General features: G+C 44.3%; 1 protein-coding gene across 19 annotated transcripts in view; it reads left to right on the plus strand.

Annotated features, from left to right (window-relative positions):
• The window catches only part of SVIL (supervillin), a 222,548-nt gene extending 218,463 nt beyond the window's left edge, over positions 1–4,085 (plus strand). For all 19 annotated transcript variants that reach the window (XM_033105614.1, XM_033105615.1, XM_033105616.1 and 16 more), the window contains 3 exons: positions 647–771; positions 2,838–2,993; positions 3,092–4,085. In XM_033105614.1, coding sequence (XP_032961505.1) covers positions 647–771; positions 2,838–2,993; positions 3,092–3,178 — 368 coding nt within the window. In that variant the 3' untranslated portion in view covers positions 3,179–4,085. The remainder of the gene's footprint in view (positions 1–646; positions 772–2,837; positions 2,994–3,091) is intronic.
• The last annotated feature ends 12,534 nt before the right edge of the window (positions 4,086–16,619 follow it).

Below are 16,619 nucleotides of genomic sequence, written 5' to 3' on the forward strand. Positions count from 1 at the left end.
AGGCTGAAAAACCAATGGCAACCTTGTTACCATTCATTATTATTTTTGGTATGACATCTAAAAAGAAAAATCTATCGTCAGTTCATGGTTTTTTACTGTACTGTCCACCTAAAATTTGTGGTCTTTTATATAAAATGAAGATGGCAGTAATTTCTTACCTAAATCTTTAAGGTTTTATTGATTAGTTTAGTGTCACCGAGTGTACAATGGATTCCTTCTTGAAAGCTGTTTAGTAATAAATAACTTATTAAACTTCCCCCCAAATGTTTAAGGTAAAGTGGCTTATAAAATGGCACTTAATCCACAGTGAACTTAACAAATCACTGGATTAAAAAGTCAGAGGAATATTTCTCCAAGTGAGGACAGGAAGAAGAAAGGGCCCCACCCAGAAGCCATAGAGAAAGGCGTTCTCCCATCCAAGGACCCAGAAGCATTTTGTTATGTTCAGGAAGTCGTCAGGTTGATTACATGCAATTTTATACATTGTCATATGCAAAAAAATAACATGTTATATAAACACCATACATGTGTTGTTATGAACTACCCATAACTTCCGTTTTAAACATGAAGTCAAGAGATCCAAACAAAGATAGAGTCTCTAGGCCCTCCCTGGATCTTCTGACACTTGCATTCTATGTAACTGCAGGAAAAAATATCAAGAAGCCTCCCCCCAAATCTTACCTGATCCACGCTGGTCTGGAGCCTCTGACGTTCACCAATATGTTTCCCAGTTGGGAGCACAGAGAGGACATCGCTGAGATCACAGAAATGGTGAGCACACTCCCCTGTGAAGGTATTAGGTTGGTGCAAAAGTCATTGTGGTTTTTGCAATTATTTTTAACCTTTTAAACCACAATGACATTTGCACCAACCTAATTAGCTCCCTGCCTTTCGGATCATGGATGGACTTTACATTGGGGAGAAGCATCTAAGTTGCATTTTCAAAGTGAGAGCATGTCTTTTCATTTACAACCTGTTAACAAATCTACATAAATTTAGTTTAGGAAGAGGAAAGGCCTAAGGAGAAATCAAGCAAAGTATTTTGGTAATTTTCTACACGTGGAGCTCAGGTTAAAAATCCTAAAAGCAAAGGTAAAATTAATTATCCATTAAATATCCATAAATAAAAGCTGTTGTCTCTTCATTCTGTTAGCTAAAAATGTATTGCTTCTCAAGATCCATATAAAGCACAGCAAAATCCTCATGTTTCAGATGTTGACCTTATTTTACAGGAGACACAAAATAACCCCGTGATGAATTAACATGTACAAATAACTAAGGGAATGGCTGTACTGTGAGTCACCGCTGATAAAGAACAGCTCACAGTATTAATCACGTTAATACTGCCTTTTATGAGACTACCTGGTAATACCACATGAGGCATTTATCAGAATCTCTATTATGAACCAGAATGTTATCATTTCCAACTACACAGAAAAAAGGAAGCTGCCTACAGTTATGTAGAATTGTTTAATTTATGAGTTTTTAACATTGCTAACAATAGCAAGTTCAAGGGTGCTTTTGGTTGGGTGGGAAATAGATTTGTTTTGGTTTTCTTACTGTAGGAGAACTGCTTTTCTGTGTGTAGGGTGGGAGATGACATGAGTGTAGTTTATAGGAGGTCTGAAGAAGTTTAAACAAAAACAGAAAAGTTCACTGCTGCTTAACAACAGAGCGAGCCTGTTTCACAGCGCAAGCATCACTGCTGATCCTACCCTCTCTTCTTAGCCAAAAGGACTTGATTTACACAGTTTGGGGCTGAGGCAGTTTGCTGACCAACACAGTCGCAGTGAGAGGGCTCTCTTCACAATAAATGTGTGATCCATGAAACTTCAAACCTCTAGGGAATCCGAACACTGTCTCCGCAGTCTAAGTTCAAGGATGTAAATCAGGGCCATTTTTCTGTGCACACTCTCCATCACTGGGAGCTGGCGGTGGGCTGAGCAATGTCTTGGGCAGGCCTGTGGGGTTCCGGCCAGTGAACAGTCAGGCGTCCCACACTGACAAATTGTAATAATAATTAGGATTCACGGAGAGCTCGCTCTGCGCCAGGCACCGCTCCATGTTACACTGATTTTCTCCTTTAATTTTCACAACAGTCCATTAAGAATCATTATTATCCCCATTTTACTCGTGAAGGAGCCGAGGCACAGAACATGAAGTAGCTTGCCCCAAGTCTCAGGCTCAGGCTGGCTCTGAAACCTGCCTCTTGCCTGCTAGTCTACACGGTATATGCTGCATTGTTAGCCATTCACTCCTCCCACCCACCCAAAAGGAGGGCAGCCAACCTGGGATCCCAACTTTAACAGAGAAAGAAAATTTACTGGAATAACCTATTCAGATTAAATGCACAGAGGTTTTTAAAAAATCTTGTTTCAGCCCCCGCATATTCTACATGTATTTTCTGACCACCTTTTTCTTTATCATGGATTAAGAAACAGGGGCTTGTGGGGAGAAGGGGGAGTGCAGGTCCTTTTAAGGTTAATTATTTTTAAATACTTTAAACAGATCCCATTACTTGGATGCTTCTGGTGTTCAGACTTCAAATTTAATATTCTGCCATAAATCACCCATGTGATGATATTCCCTAAACTTTTATTTCTGGGGCAGCCCTGAGGATTTGTTTGAAACTTGCAGTGGGAAGATATCTAAAGTCTGCTGGAAGAACCGAGGGACTTTGGGCGATTCCTTTCCACTTCAGAGCCCTGTTTCCCCGAGAGCCAGTATCTCCAGGCTGGTGTGGGGCTCAGACAGGGTTGTGCATTTGCAAGCACATAGTAGAGCATGGTCACATGTGGGACACAGAATTCTCCTCTCTGCCCCTTCCTCTTCTCTAGGATACGGAAGTTTCCAACCAGATCACTCTTGTGGAAGACGTGTTAGCCAAGCTCTGTAAAACCATTTATCCACTGGCAGATCTCCTGGCCAGGCCACTGCCCGAGGGAGTTGACCCTCTAAAGCTTGAGATTTATCTCACTGATGAAGACTTTGAGGTAAGTGTTTCTGCAGGTGGGACAGCAATTAAGCCACACACTGGGCTGGTACGAGAGTCCTCTTACTCAGCTCTGGGCATTTCTCCCGACTCTTCCAGTTTGCACTAGACATGACAAGAGAGGAATACAGTGCACTGCCCGCCTGGAAGCAGGTGAACCTGAAAAAAGCAAAAGGTCTGTTCTGAGCGGAGAGATGCTGCTGGCGGAACCTCTGTTGTCACTTTCAATACCATTGGACCAGGAAAATGGATAGTTTTTGGACTGGTATTTTTAAAAATATTTTTTAATCAGAGTTTTCAAACCCTGAAGTTATTAGCTCTACTGCTTGTCCTGGAGTTGTGTATTTTGTAAATGTTTAAGAGAACTCTTCGGAAGTCTCTTTCCACGATTCAGCAGGTAATGTAATTAAAACCATCCATAGGTGCACTTATGCAGCGGTTCCCAACAGCCGCGAGAGCACTGCCCTCCTGTTCCAGCTAAGCGTTGCCTAATTTTTTTAAGCAGTTCTCTTTATAAAGTATTATTTTGATAGCTTGTGGATTCTAAAATATATATATATTTATATAAACACCATATAAATCAAATATGTATTTAACAAAGCACTATGTATTCATTCACTTTTAAGGGTTTTTTTTGTTTGTGTTTGTTTGTTTGTTGTTGTTTTTTTGGTGTCAAAATAATATTAAAAGGTAGATGGAATTAGCTCTGCCACCAATACGTATCCTCACATGTGTTCAGAAATGTCTCCTTCAGCATTAGGTCTGACTTGTTCTGAGTGCTGCTTCCGGTGCTAAAATGAACAAAAAATGTGTACTTCCTGGCATGGAACCTGTGCGAATCCACCTTTCCACCTTCATATCTCCCAAAAATGTATAGTGCCTTGTTTTTATGTACAGTTTATATACAGAAAAGTTTGCTCTGCATTTTTTGATGGTGGTTTGGAACATTATCTAAAATTTTACTCTAAAATAGTAGAAATAAAAAACATCTCAATTTCTAATACCTGTTGTAAACATTAAACATGTCATTTTGCGATCTAGGACTCCAAAAGTCAAGCTTCAGAATAAACGCAATAATTAATTGATTGGTTCACATTGAATTCCCAGCATGTTCCTTTCTGAAAAATATTCTTTATACATGTTAACCTAGTACCAGTATTTCACCGTTAAATATTAACTGATCTATTAATTTCGTTTAGGGCAAGATTTTATACACGATCCTAAGACTAAATAGATATTCCACTCATAAAATTACTTCTAAGTACTATGTTGAAGACATATTTTTGCAAATCATCATTCAACAGAAGCTCTTTATCCTACAACTATGCCTACATCTCAAATTCAGGATCTTGGTGCCTTTTTAAAATACTGAATACACAAGGCATGTAGAAAATTTAAAAATGAGCCAGAAAACGTCACAGGCTCATGTGTCCTTAAAATCCCAAATCCATGGTTTTGAATAAATTCTATAGACTTACTATGAGTTCTTACACCCCCACTTTGGTTGAAGTTTAATGGATTGGATAACAGCACATTTGCCTTAAACATTGTCACTTACTTGTGTGCCCCTACCGTGGGACTGTAACCCACCCCTGGTGCCACCACCTTTTGACTGTGATATTGGTCAGTCACTGAACTGCCTCACCTTAATTTCCATTTGTTTTTTGTTTTAAAAAAAAAGCTGTCCTGCTGCTGCCTATACCATAGGATTGATTCTTGCTGAGGATCAGCTGGAAGCTCCTTGAATGTTGTGAACTGCTAGGTACCTGCTGGTGTTAATATTATCGTGATGGCAGCTGGCATAGGAAAGATGAGAGGTGAAGTTCAAGAATGGAGCCGCACACCTAGAAATTATAGATTAAACCAAAACGAGTAGAACCTTCCAAAGAAATAAGTGTGGAAGGGAAAGGAGACAGAGGGCTCAGAGTATATGTCCCATAGGTAGTAAGCAACGAGGAAGAGAGAAGGAGTCACAGAGCCAGTAGGGCAACCTCTCTAACGCATATGTGGTTTTCCTGATCCCTTTCCTTTCATCGCTGGGACTTTGGACCTTTGCATGCTGGGAAAGGCCCCAGCCTAAAAACTTGAATTGCTGATCTTAACAACTCAGCCAATTATGTTGTACCAATGCTTCAGGCCTTTCTCCAGAGCCACTGTGAGAGCAAAGCACTGTGGTGAACTTTTATTAAACACAACAAAGTCAGGTGATTGGTATTTCCTTAATTTACTGCTTTGGAAGAGGGGACTTTTAAAGAGGGGAACTGATGTTTGGGTTGCGATTGATATCAGAGTTGCAGTGGGATAGACGAGAAACTGTGTTTCCTGAGGTTTTCGAGGAATCATATGAATATAAGCAGTTCCCAGAGGAGTGGAACTATTGTCCCTATTTGTTCCCCTTGGGCTGTTCCCGGGTCAGCTTCAGGGAAAGCCTACTCAGGAGCCCACTTCCTTGTCTCCTTATTTTAAAACTTTAGCCCTACTCATAGAGCACCCATTTTGATAAAATGCAATGCATTTCAGAAACAACTTCAGAATCCATTTGGATCCTTTACTTTTGTTGTTTTTTTCTTTCTTTCTGGTTAACAAAGTAACACGTCTGTCTACACAGAATATTCCTAGCAGCATTCATAATAGACCACACCTGTAAACAACCCACTTGTCCATGAACTGAGAGATGGATGAACAAAATGTGGTACATCTATACAACAGCATGCTATCCAACAGGTAACGGAACAAACTGCGGGTAACACTACAACGTGCATAAACCTCAAAAAGTGAAAAAAAAACAGATACAAAAGGCCACGTATTGTTAGATTTCATTTACAGCCTTCCCCCCTTATCCACCGTTTTGCTTTCTGCCGTTTCAGCCACCATGGTCAACTGTGGTCTGATAATATTAAATAGAATATTCCTGAAATAAACAATTCATAAGTTTTAAATTGTGCACCTTTCTGAGTAGTGTGATGATATTTTGTGCCGTCCTGCTCTGTCCTGCATAGGACATGAATCTTCCCTTTGTCCAGTGTCTCTCTGCTGGGTACTCTCCCCACCATTAGTCACTTAGCAGCCTTCTGCAGTATCAGATCAGTTATGAGAGAGAGAGAGAGAGAGAGAGAGAGAGAGAGAGAGAGAGAGAGAGAACCACATTCACATAACTTTTATTACAGTATATTGTTACAATTGTTCTATTAGTTATTGTCAATATCTTTAGTTATTAGTTATTGTCAATATTATCAATATCTAATTTATAAATTAAATTTTATCATAGATACATATGTATAGGATAAAACATTGTATATGTGGATTTGGTACTATCCGCAGTTTCAGACACCAACTGGGGGTGTTGGCGTGTATCTCCCCTAGATAAGAGGGCACTGCGGTGTATGAAATTTCCCGAGAAGGCAAAGCGATTCAGACAGAAAGCAGATCAGTGGTGGCTGGAGATGAGGGTGGCAGTGAAGGTTCAGCTGCAAATAGCAAGAGGGAACCCCTTTAGGGAGATGGAAATGTTCCAAAACTGGGTTGTGATGGTTGCACAAGTCTATAAAAGTACTAAAACTTATTGAATTGCCTACTTACGTAGGTGTATTTTATGGCATATACGTTATACCCCAAGAAAGCTCTTTTGAAAAATAGTAACACTAAGCAACATGAAAAATGCAGACATTGTAAGGATATATAAACTAGGAATTGAAAATCAGGTTCTCCCACTGTTAAAGAAATAATTATCCATGACACTTGTTAAGACAGGCAGACTTAATTCAGGGCTGTCACAAAAAGTATAGGGACCCCTGCAGTAGGTTTGCTGTAGGCAAGAGAGATTGGGCTCAACTCCGAATATACAAGGAAAAGTGAGAATTTATAGCTGAGGAGCAGAGGCGGGCAGTCAGTGGATGGATAATTAGTAACAGGAAACATGAGGATCAGGGTACAGGGGACTCTCAGTAAACCACCCTAACAGGATTTTTGCTGAAGGCAGATCCCCTGGGGGATGGTAGCGGACAAGGGACCTGGCCAGATGACATCAGATGTCAAGGGTGGGGGATCTGGCTAAATCTACATGACAGGATTTTTGCTGAAAGTGGACTTGTGGAGGACAGGCCCAATGACAGGGCCTAATCAGGCTCAGAGGAGCCTGACAAAATTTGGTCAAGGAAAGCATCTCAGTCCCCACTTCCCAAATATAAGTACTTCAATAATTTGTAGTCTAGATTTTTCTTTGTATCTACTAACATAGAGATAGATGTATGCTCTTGTGTTTTTGAAGAGAAAAATTGCAATTGTGCTTCAGCATCTTCATTTTCCTATTAACAACACGGTCCAGACACTGGTCCTTGGACGTTTATCTGCGTGTGTCTGAGGTTCTGGGGTCGCGTGGGGCACAATGTGACAGCCCAAATCACTGCCTCCCCCAATCTCCACCTTCCTCAGTAAGGGGGGGCAGCATCACACCTGGGCCCAGAGAGAGGACCTGGGGACTCGTGTTCACGGGCCTTGCTTTTGTTTTTTTAAACTGTTAAATATTATTATTTTAATAATATTTTTATTCTCACTTTATACCTCGTTACACAGATCACATGAGACCAAATATTATACCCATTTGTGTCATTATCTCTGTCTGGTAAATGTCACAGGCCTTTCGTGGTCTCAGATCCATAGTAAAGGTGAGAAGCCTTAAAACAGGCCTCTGTACAAAGCCTTCCTGGACAGCAGTGTAGTGAGTGACTGGTAAGTGTCAGGCGAACAGCAACAAGCGAAAGATCAAGGTAACGATTCAAACGCAAACATTGGAAAATTGACTGTACTGGTGTGGCCTCCGACCCAAAGAAATCTTCCTACTTTACTTCTTGAAAGTAAATGCATTATTACATTGCATGCACCAGCTCTTTCTACCTCAGAGAAAGGATGTTAGGGCTGCTTTAGATCACCTACAGGAGACGGACCCCAAGAGTTAGATCAGAAAGATGGAGTTGCAGGGGGAAAACACCAGAGATTTGGTGTTCCTATAATCAGGACCATGGATTTGCGGCGGGTGTTGAGTTTGTATGGAAATACCCCACAGTTTTCACCATTTGAATGCATGATACATAATGCTGATGCTTAAAGATTAATAGGAAAGAAAGATGAACAGACCAGCACCCCTCATTCTTAATAATGAACTAGTCCTCTGTGGAGCTTTCATACCATGCTGCTGACATTGAAAAGAAAGCTACAGGCGCAGAAATGAATGCAAGCTGAAGTACTGGCAAGCGGTGTTCAAAACCCCTCTGCTTAACCGTCCTTCACAGGCTCATCAGAGTGGTAGGAAATGTCCTTGACACCTAATGCCATGGAGCTCGGGAAATCTCTTAGGGGAGCTATTGGAACTGACATGTATGATCTGGAAGCTGACGTAAATTGCCTGTTATTAAATCTCACTGAATTATTAAGTCTAACTTGACCCTCTGAATACCATTTTAGCATCCATCCTGAAATGGTCATAACAGGATGTGTTAGCTCCATAAAGATAAAGAACTGCTGAACAACAACTGAACAAGGAGACTTATGCCTATATGGAAGCACAGAAAAATAAAATGGGACAGGGAGGACACAGTATGGCCGGCACTTTTTGATTGGCGGTTTCCACATGCGAAGAAAGCAAGCAACTAAACAATGCACCTGGCAACTGTAAGTCATTATATTAGTGCAGGGTTCATTCTAGGAGGCGATAATAAACTAGGCACCCTACCTCTCCTTCCCCGTCTTCTTCCATCCTCAGCTTTAGCGGTTCCTTTCAGTCCCAACACCTGTTCTTTCTGAAGGAGGCCGTTCTGTTCTTTTAAACCAGGAATCACAAAGACCTGGCATGGCACATCATTTGTCAATGATGACATTTCAGGTCCCTGGGGGAAAGATATTTTTCTGGCCGTTGGGCAGTGTCCTTCCACAGGTCAGATGCCCCCACACTGGCGGCCACATCGTCTACTGACATGTGTTTCTAGCATCATGTGTTCTACACCCTAGACCACTGTCATGATGGCAGTGGTCCATATTCATCCAGCAGCATTTGTGTTTACTGTGTTTCCATCTGTTCATTCCTGTATTTATGAATGTGTGCAAAGTGTAAGGCTCCCCGGAGAATACACACGTGAGTTATATCCAGGTTCTGACACCACAAGGAGCATGCATTCCAGGGAGGAGAGAATGCTGAGCATCCCCCAAAAAGGATAAGGCAAGAAGCCACGGGAATCTATCGTGGGTTGAATTGTGTTCCCCTCCCGCCTCAAAAGAAAGGGGGGGAAAAGATATGCTAGAGTCCTAACTCCCAGTCCCTCAGAATGTGACGCTATTTGGAGATAGTCTACAGGTAATCGAATCAAATGAGGTCGTTAGGGTGGGTCCTAATTCCAGCATGACCAGCATCCTTATGTGAAGGGGGGATGCGGATACCGAGGCAGACATGCATAGAGGGCAGGCAACGTGAAAAGACAGGGAGAAGACAGCCATCTACAAGCAAAGGTGAGAGGCCTCGGAAGAAACCCACCCTGCCAACACCTTGATTTCAGACTTCTGGCCTCCAGAACTGTGAGGCATTAAATTTCTGTTGTTTAAACCATCCAGTCTGTGGTACTTTGTTACAGTAGCTCTGGGCAACTACTACAGAGTGCAAAGCGAGAATTCCAGTTGGAGGGAAGAGGGAAGAGGGAGCAATCAGGGCAGCTTCCTGGAGGAAGTGCCACCTGGGTGGGCCTGGACTGACTGTTGGGATTTCTCACTGCAGCTGGGTAACATCAGGCAATAGCCCCAAAGGGGAAGATTTTGAAAGGGGAGATGGAGAGGTAGTGTATGCAAGTCTCCCAACTGTGATACAGGCAGGATAGGGGAATAGCAATTAGAGACTATGGGCTGAAGGGAAGGTGCAATCAAGGGAGAACAAAGTTGGAAATGGACAGGCCGATTGGTCCAGGGCAAAGAACGTTTTCAGATGAGAGGATGAGCTGGCAGCAACATCCAGGACTGACTCCTCTGGGCTCCAGGATGCATTAAGCCAAGTGGGCAGCTCCCCATGCGCACTGTGACCCAGTGTGTTTGTTTCCAGAACCCCCTGGTCTCATCTTACCTGCTTACCTCACACTGTGCGCCAGCACTTATGGCTTGTGTATTCAAATAATTAAAGGTGTTGGCTTCATTCAATCCCCTTCTAGTCTAGTCTTCATAGAAAGAATTTCCGAATTTTCAACAGACAACATAGTCCACAGGAAACGTTGGCCAAGGGTTTTCTACCCACTAGTGCTGTTTTTGCAGAAATCCAGGACGAGGTGGCTCTGCCAAATGTTGCTTTAATCACAGAAGATACTCCAGACGACTAGATATTATTCTGTTGCATTGAAACCCAAGTTTCTGAATCCTGTACTTATGCTGCTACTTTAAGCGTTAAATTTAAATGCTTTTTAAATTTGGGTCCTTTTCAAAACATCTATATACTTGCATAGCCCTGTGAGACAGACTGGGCACATTGTAGATGCAATCTCCAGGGACTTGGCTGAGAGAGCAGACCTAGTCGTGGCAGAAGAGGTGTGAGACTATACCCAGACTCTGTCATCTGTGCTCCATCTGCCTGTGATGATGATTGAGTAACGAGGCCCACGAAAGCCCATTATCGTCTCTCCTTTAGGAGGTACTTGGGGAAGAGGGGAACGTCATCACACTCCCAGTCCTGTGCCAGCTTTCTCCGAGCAATCCCATTATATCTGGGAAGCAGCCCTGCGAGGTGCTCGTGGTGTCCGTAGTGCAGGTCAAGTTCCTCGAAGGTCAAGTTCCTGACCCATCCTCCCACTGCTAGTACATGGTAGAGGTTGAATTTGACTTTGCCTCTGATTCTACTCTATCCTGCCACCTCCACATGGCTGAAAGAAAGCAGATACTAGTTCTCATGATCTCTGACCCAAAGTTTGACTCTTTCAAGTATTAAAAAGGACCCCAATTTGCTCATGTGTCCCCTACCACCCACTGCCATTGATGTTGGAGAGGCTGCTGGCACTGCAAATACAGTAACAGAGGGAGGACAATCAAACAGGGAGAGGAGCGCAGACTGCCAACCCTGCCCTGCCACTTGTAGCTGTTGAGCTTGAGAAAGTTCCTTAACCTCTCTGTGCCCCGGCTTCATTCACGTCTATAAAATAGGGCTGAGAATGCCAGTACCTACCTGTCATGCATGGTCTCAGCTCCTGTTCCCCACATAAGAACGCAGGACATGGTGAGGCCAAAAAGGAACACCCACGGAGCCATAGGTAGGGGAGTCATACCACTATAGTCTTGCTGGTGGCTGGGTTGCAGACATAGGAGGCAGGATCCACGGGATGTGCAATGCACCGCCCGCTTCTCTGCCAACCAACCAACCAACCTTGCTAGCTGCAATCCACGCTTGCTAGCTTAGCCACAGCAATTATATTAGTGGCTAATGGCTAACTGGTTACAGCTGATGGCCAACTAGTCACAGTTGATGGCCATCTATTACCCGAGCCAGCACCTTTCCACATGAGGCCGAGAGCCTGGAAACTGCTCTCTGGGACTCTTTCCCCACACTATCGCAAACGAGGTTGTATGAAATAGGACAATGTGTGCCAAGCACTGCACTGCCACATAGCAATTGTTCAATAATGTAGGAAGGTTACGATCTTGAAAAATCTTTGCCCGTGTCAGCCAGACCACTCAATGGTACAATTTACCAGAGAAATAAGATGGGGACCCCACTGACGCTTGAGCAGCCTCAGACATTCAGGCTTCATGGGGCCTCAAGTCTCCACCAGCAGGAACTGTGGGACCATTGTCTACATACGAACTTAGCAGGTGACATGGCATTATGCTTCTTTCTCAGGCAATATCCAACTCTGGCCTCATTTGCAGGACTCAGCCCACATCTTAGAAATCCAAAGCTGCATCACTGAAAGTTTCCACTTCATCTTCAGTATGACTCCAGTATGTGGAAGGTGGAGGGAAATGGGCCAGCTGTCCTCAAGGCAGGTCCTCTCGTTCCCAGTGGGACCCTCTGTGCAGGGCTCCAGAACCTCAGAGAGCAGTCGGGAGAATCATCTCTAGCAGCTGGATGGAGCAAGAAAGGCTCTAGCTCCCTCATTCCATTGATTGACTCTGCTGGTTCTAAGGGGTGGGAGACAGATGGCCACCCTCTCTCCCGACTCCAGCTGCAGAAGGGTTGTGCCTCACTCACTTTAGAACCCAATGTCCCCAGTCCCCACTTGGGCATCTGTGTGGACAGGGTTTTTTACGGTGTCCACGGTCAGCAACTTCTGCTTGACTTCCTGCTGAGTAGCAGGGCAGGAACCAGAAGCTGAGTCACCTTGCTTTATATAAGAAAGGACATGTAGGCCTAGGGAGTGACTCAGAACTTGTTACACTGTTTAGGAGAACAAATGGAGATTTCTCCATCTCTGTTCACTTGGAGGGAGTAAAATATTCAGATGGAGCCCCCACACTGCCCTTGAGACCCTGAGTGGGAGTAGTGGCAGGATGACCAAATCCTCAGGTGGGGTCTTCACAAAGCCATGCTCAGTGACTGTGGCAGTCCTATGGTCTCTCTCCATCAGCTCCTCCTTTCCCCAGCCTTTCTTCAACAATTGCACAGCCAAAAGAAGAAAACAGTGCTTCTATGCAAACACAGCTTCGAGACAAGGCCCCTGCAACCCACTAACAGCCCAAGAGCTTCCCTCAGTCCCTCCAGAAAATCTTCAGCTCCTGCTGGTATAGATAAGACCTCATTCTCACTGGCTAGTCAGTCAAGCCTTTAATTTCTTCATTAACACTAATTTTAATCCAGGAGTGCTAGAGTTAGGGTGATGTGTTTGTTGATTTTATCGAAATGGTCCTCTGACCAATTTATATAACTTGAAATAATTTATATTAATGTTCAAAATAATAATTTTGACATTTTGAAACCTGTCAGCTACATTCCTGCAGCTGGAGAAGCCAGGACTTCTAGCTGCAACTGGCCAGGGAAGGAAATATGGAAATTAGAGAAGAAAAACGGCCCTTGGCCCAAGGTCCACAGTGCTGAGAAAAGATCTGTAGGGCCAGCAGGTGGCGCTGTTGCTCATCAGCAGAAACCGAGGAGTCGGGCAAGAGAGCCCCTCCCAGCCCTTGACCTGAGTCATGGTTACTAAAGCCAGCGCCAGTTCGTAGGCCCTGGAGTGGGATGGGACCATATCCTCAAGACCCTAGCTGACCCCGAGTGACCCCAGCTCCACTCGTTAAATTATTTCCAGCACAAAGAACTTGAATCCAGTGACCCTGGGTGTGGAGTTGCCATCCTGCAGCCTCCTTTCCATCTGCCCCTCCCCAGGGCTCAGGGAATGTTCCCAGAAGCAAATCCACAGAGCCAGCATTGCAGTGACTCAAGCAGTGAGAAATTACACAAATGAAACGGCCCCCAAGGTCGCGGTTCTGTATAAGTATCCCTTCCCCCATACACACACTTTTTTTTGGCTTCTTTCAATGCTTTCCCTTTGCCAATTTTGCCATCTATAGAATGAAGGTGCTACCTTTCTTAGAATCAATTAGCTAATGTCAGGAAAGCTCTCTCCAGATGACAAGCACTAACTTCTATTTATCAAATATTTAATTAGCCATACTTGGGGATGATGCATACTCATCTATTCAACTTGCTGAATAACCAGAGAAAATGGCAGGATCAGAAATATAATTTTAAATACAGGTTTTCATAGATTTTGTACCTGTCAGAACTATGAGGGAGAATTTTCAAATTAACATTCCAATTCCTCCCTGTCCCCTAGGGCTCTGAAGAAATGGGCTCGCGTCCCACTCAGCCCAGTGGCTGGGACCACCACCACCCACTGGTGCCCTCGGCCTGGCCTGAGTGATCACTGGGGCCACAGCTCAGTGGCCACTTGGGGGGCATAGTCACAGGAGGGCCTGGTGTCAGGAGGCCTCGCTGCTGTGCCCTGAGCTCCTCTCGGTCCTGGCAGGTCACACTATCTCTCCTACTCAGGTCGGTTTCCTCACGTCCTGTCTGTCACATGCCTGCCCCCTTTCTGCCCTGGCAGGGACTCCGTGAGGAGAAATTAGGTCATGTGCGAGACATGGGCACTTTCAAATGAAAGACGCTAAAGCAGGTCAGAGTTGAAGGTGATTCAGAGGCATTTCTAGTTGCTTTGAAGCAACACGGCCCCGCTTACCTTAAGATCACGGCTCCACTCCACCCGAGACCACGGGGTTCTCCTGGCACACACAAGCCTCTAAAAGCAAAAAGATTTCTTTCTTGTTCATTCATTCTGCAAAGATTTACTGAGCACCTGCCATTGCTATAAAGCTATGCTAGATATGCATGCTAAAATGGTACAAACGATTGTGTCTGACTTACTGCCAAAGCATAATTTTCAAAAAGCTGAAAAAAAAATCCTATGGTGAGCACAGGTGATATTGGGGGCCTCCAGGAAACAGGTACCAGGACGTGCACAACATTTATTGGGGATAAGGAAAAAGACAGAAGAAGCAGGAGGAGGCAGGGAGAGCCTTCGGATGATGATGGAGGTCTGATACCTGGAAGGGAGGCAGGACGGAGGTGTGGAAGAAAGAGCCTTAGACTGAGGGGCAGCTCTGAGAAAGTTGTGGCCAACCCATGGGGAGCCCCGAGAGCAGAGATTGCCCTTTCGAGGACATGGCAGGAATGACCAGGCTCCAGGACCCCGCTGCGCTGGGTCACTGGCCAGGCCTCACTGTGGCATAAAAGTGGCAGTGGATCAGAAAGCACCATATCTAGACGCTGCCAGCTGACCACACTCCTCACAGCACATGCCAAAGGCTTATGCAATTCATTAGATGGTGAAAGACAGAAGCAACAGGATGATAATGTTAGTTCAGAAGAGGCTAGAAGAAAAAAGACACATACACACAGACATATGTATGTGTATAGAGAGGGGGAGACAGTGGGAAAAGGAGTGAGGGAATCAGATTTCAAAATTATATTCAAAAGCAGTTTAGGTTCAAATGTTAACAAAAACATTAACATTTGCAATAAGTCTTCTACCAGTCAGAAATCATTTGCAATGGATCCATTTCCTACAAGTTTATGTGTAACTTAGTATCTGGGCGCTGATCAACAGCAAGCTGTCAGACAAGACAGGTTTCCCTAGAAAGCCAGACACCGCAGGCTCATAGGTGGTGTCCTGACTGGCCTTAGATAAGAAGTCATCTTTGTACCTCAGTTCCAAGTCTTAGATAATACTCCCTCGGGAGCTTACATTCGAGGGGAGCAGTGATATAAGGAAATAGGAAGTAAAAGTATAGTGTGAGAAATGCTACAACAGAGGTCAGCCCATCAGGGGGGTACGCCTCAGACTGGGGTGTGGGGCACAAAGGTTTCCTCAGGAAGTGGCCCTCAACCTCAGGCAAAAGGATGGTCTAGTTAATCAGGTACAGGGGTGGGGAGCCAGGAATGCGAAGGAAGGAAGCAGAAAAATCAGCACAAAAGCTTTAAGGGGGCACCTCTGAGAACAGCAAATAATTCCGAAGGACTGAAGTGGGGGTGCAGGTGTGGGGATGGTCCTGGGGCTGCAACCATCGGTGACACTGGCAGGGATAGCAGGTAAAATAATAAAAATTTGGGGTGTCATGCTCAGGAATTGGAACTTTTATCCCAAATGTAATACGCGGCTGTTAAAATGTTTGAAGTGAGAAAATAAAAGGATTGATAGTTTTGCTGATAAAGACCACTCTAGCTAAAGTGTGGAAAATGGATCAGAGGGGGACTAGAGCTAGAATCAGGCAGGTGGGTCATGAGGCTGCAGTTGTCATTTAGGTAGGAGGCGATGGTGGCCCAAACTGGCATAATGACTACAGGGGAACCTAGCAGATCACAGGTCATATGCCCAAGTGTAGGGACACTTGATGAGCTGGGTTCACCTGGCTGTCCACCCAGGCAGGTGCCCTTTTGGTTGTCAGGAGTCTTCATGGTCTGCTGAATGAAGGATGCCAAGTCCAAGAAAGAGGCACCTAGGGCATCACAGTCCTGTGAGCTGTGGGGCCTCTGTACCTCTGTAGCTATGGAACCAGTCTGCCAGCACCCAGGCTCAAAACCACTTTGACTCCTTCATTCATCCAGTGAACATTTACTGAGCAACTGCTATGTGCCCGGCTCTGTTTGGATGCCAGACAGAGCGATGAACAAGAATGATGCTCTCCTGGAACGTACACGTGAGTGGGGGACAGGCAATAACCGACAAACACAAAAGGAGCTAGTTTAATTTCACTGAGCTTCCTGGATCTATGGTTTACTGTGTGTCATTAATTCTGGAAAGTTCTCTGTCGTTATTACTTCAAATATTTGTCCTGCTCTCTCCTCCTTCTGGCATTCCAATCATGTGTGTGTTACACCTTCTGTAATTCTCTCAGAGTTCTTGGATGTTCTGGATTTTTATATTTCAAGCTCATTGATTCTTTCCTCACATCTGTTGAATCTACTGATGAACCCATCCAAGGCATTCTTCATTTTCTGTTAGAGCTTTTTTTTTTTTCTAACATTTCCTTTCTGAGGCTTCTTATCTTTCTGCTTATATTACTCATCTGTTCTTGCATGTTGTCTACTTTTCCCATTAGAGACTTTAACAAATTAATC

The sequence above is a fragment of the Rhinolophus ferrumequinum genome, chromosome 5 (genome assembly GCF_004115265.2).
Source record: "Rhinolophus ferrumequinum isolate MPI-CBG mRhiFer1 chromosome 5, mRhiFer1_v1.p, whole genome shotgun sequence".
Taxonomy (NCBI): Eukaryota; Metazoa; Chordata; class Mammalia; order Chiroptera; family Rhinolophidae; genus Rhinolophus; species Rhinolophus ferrumequinum.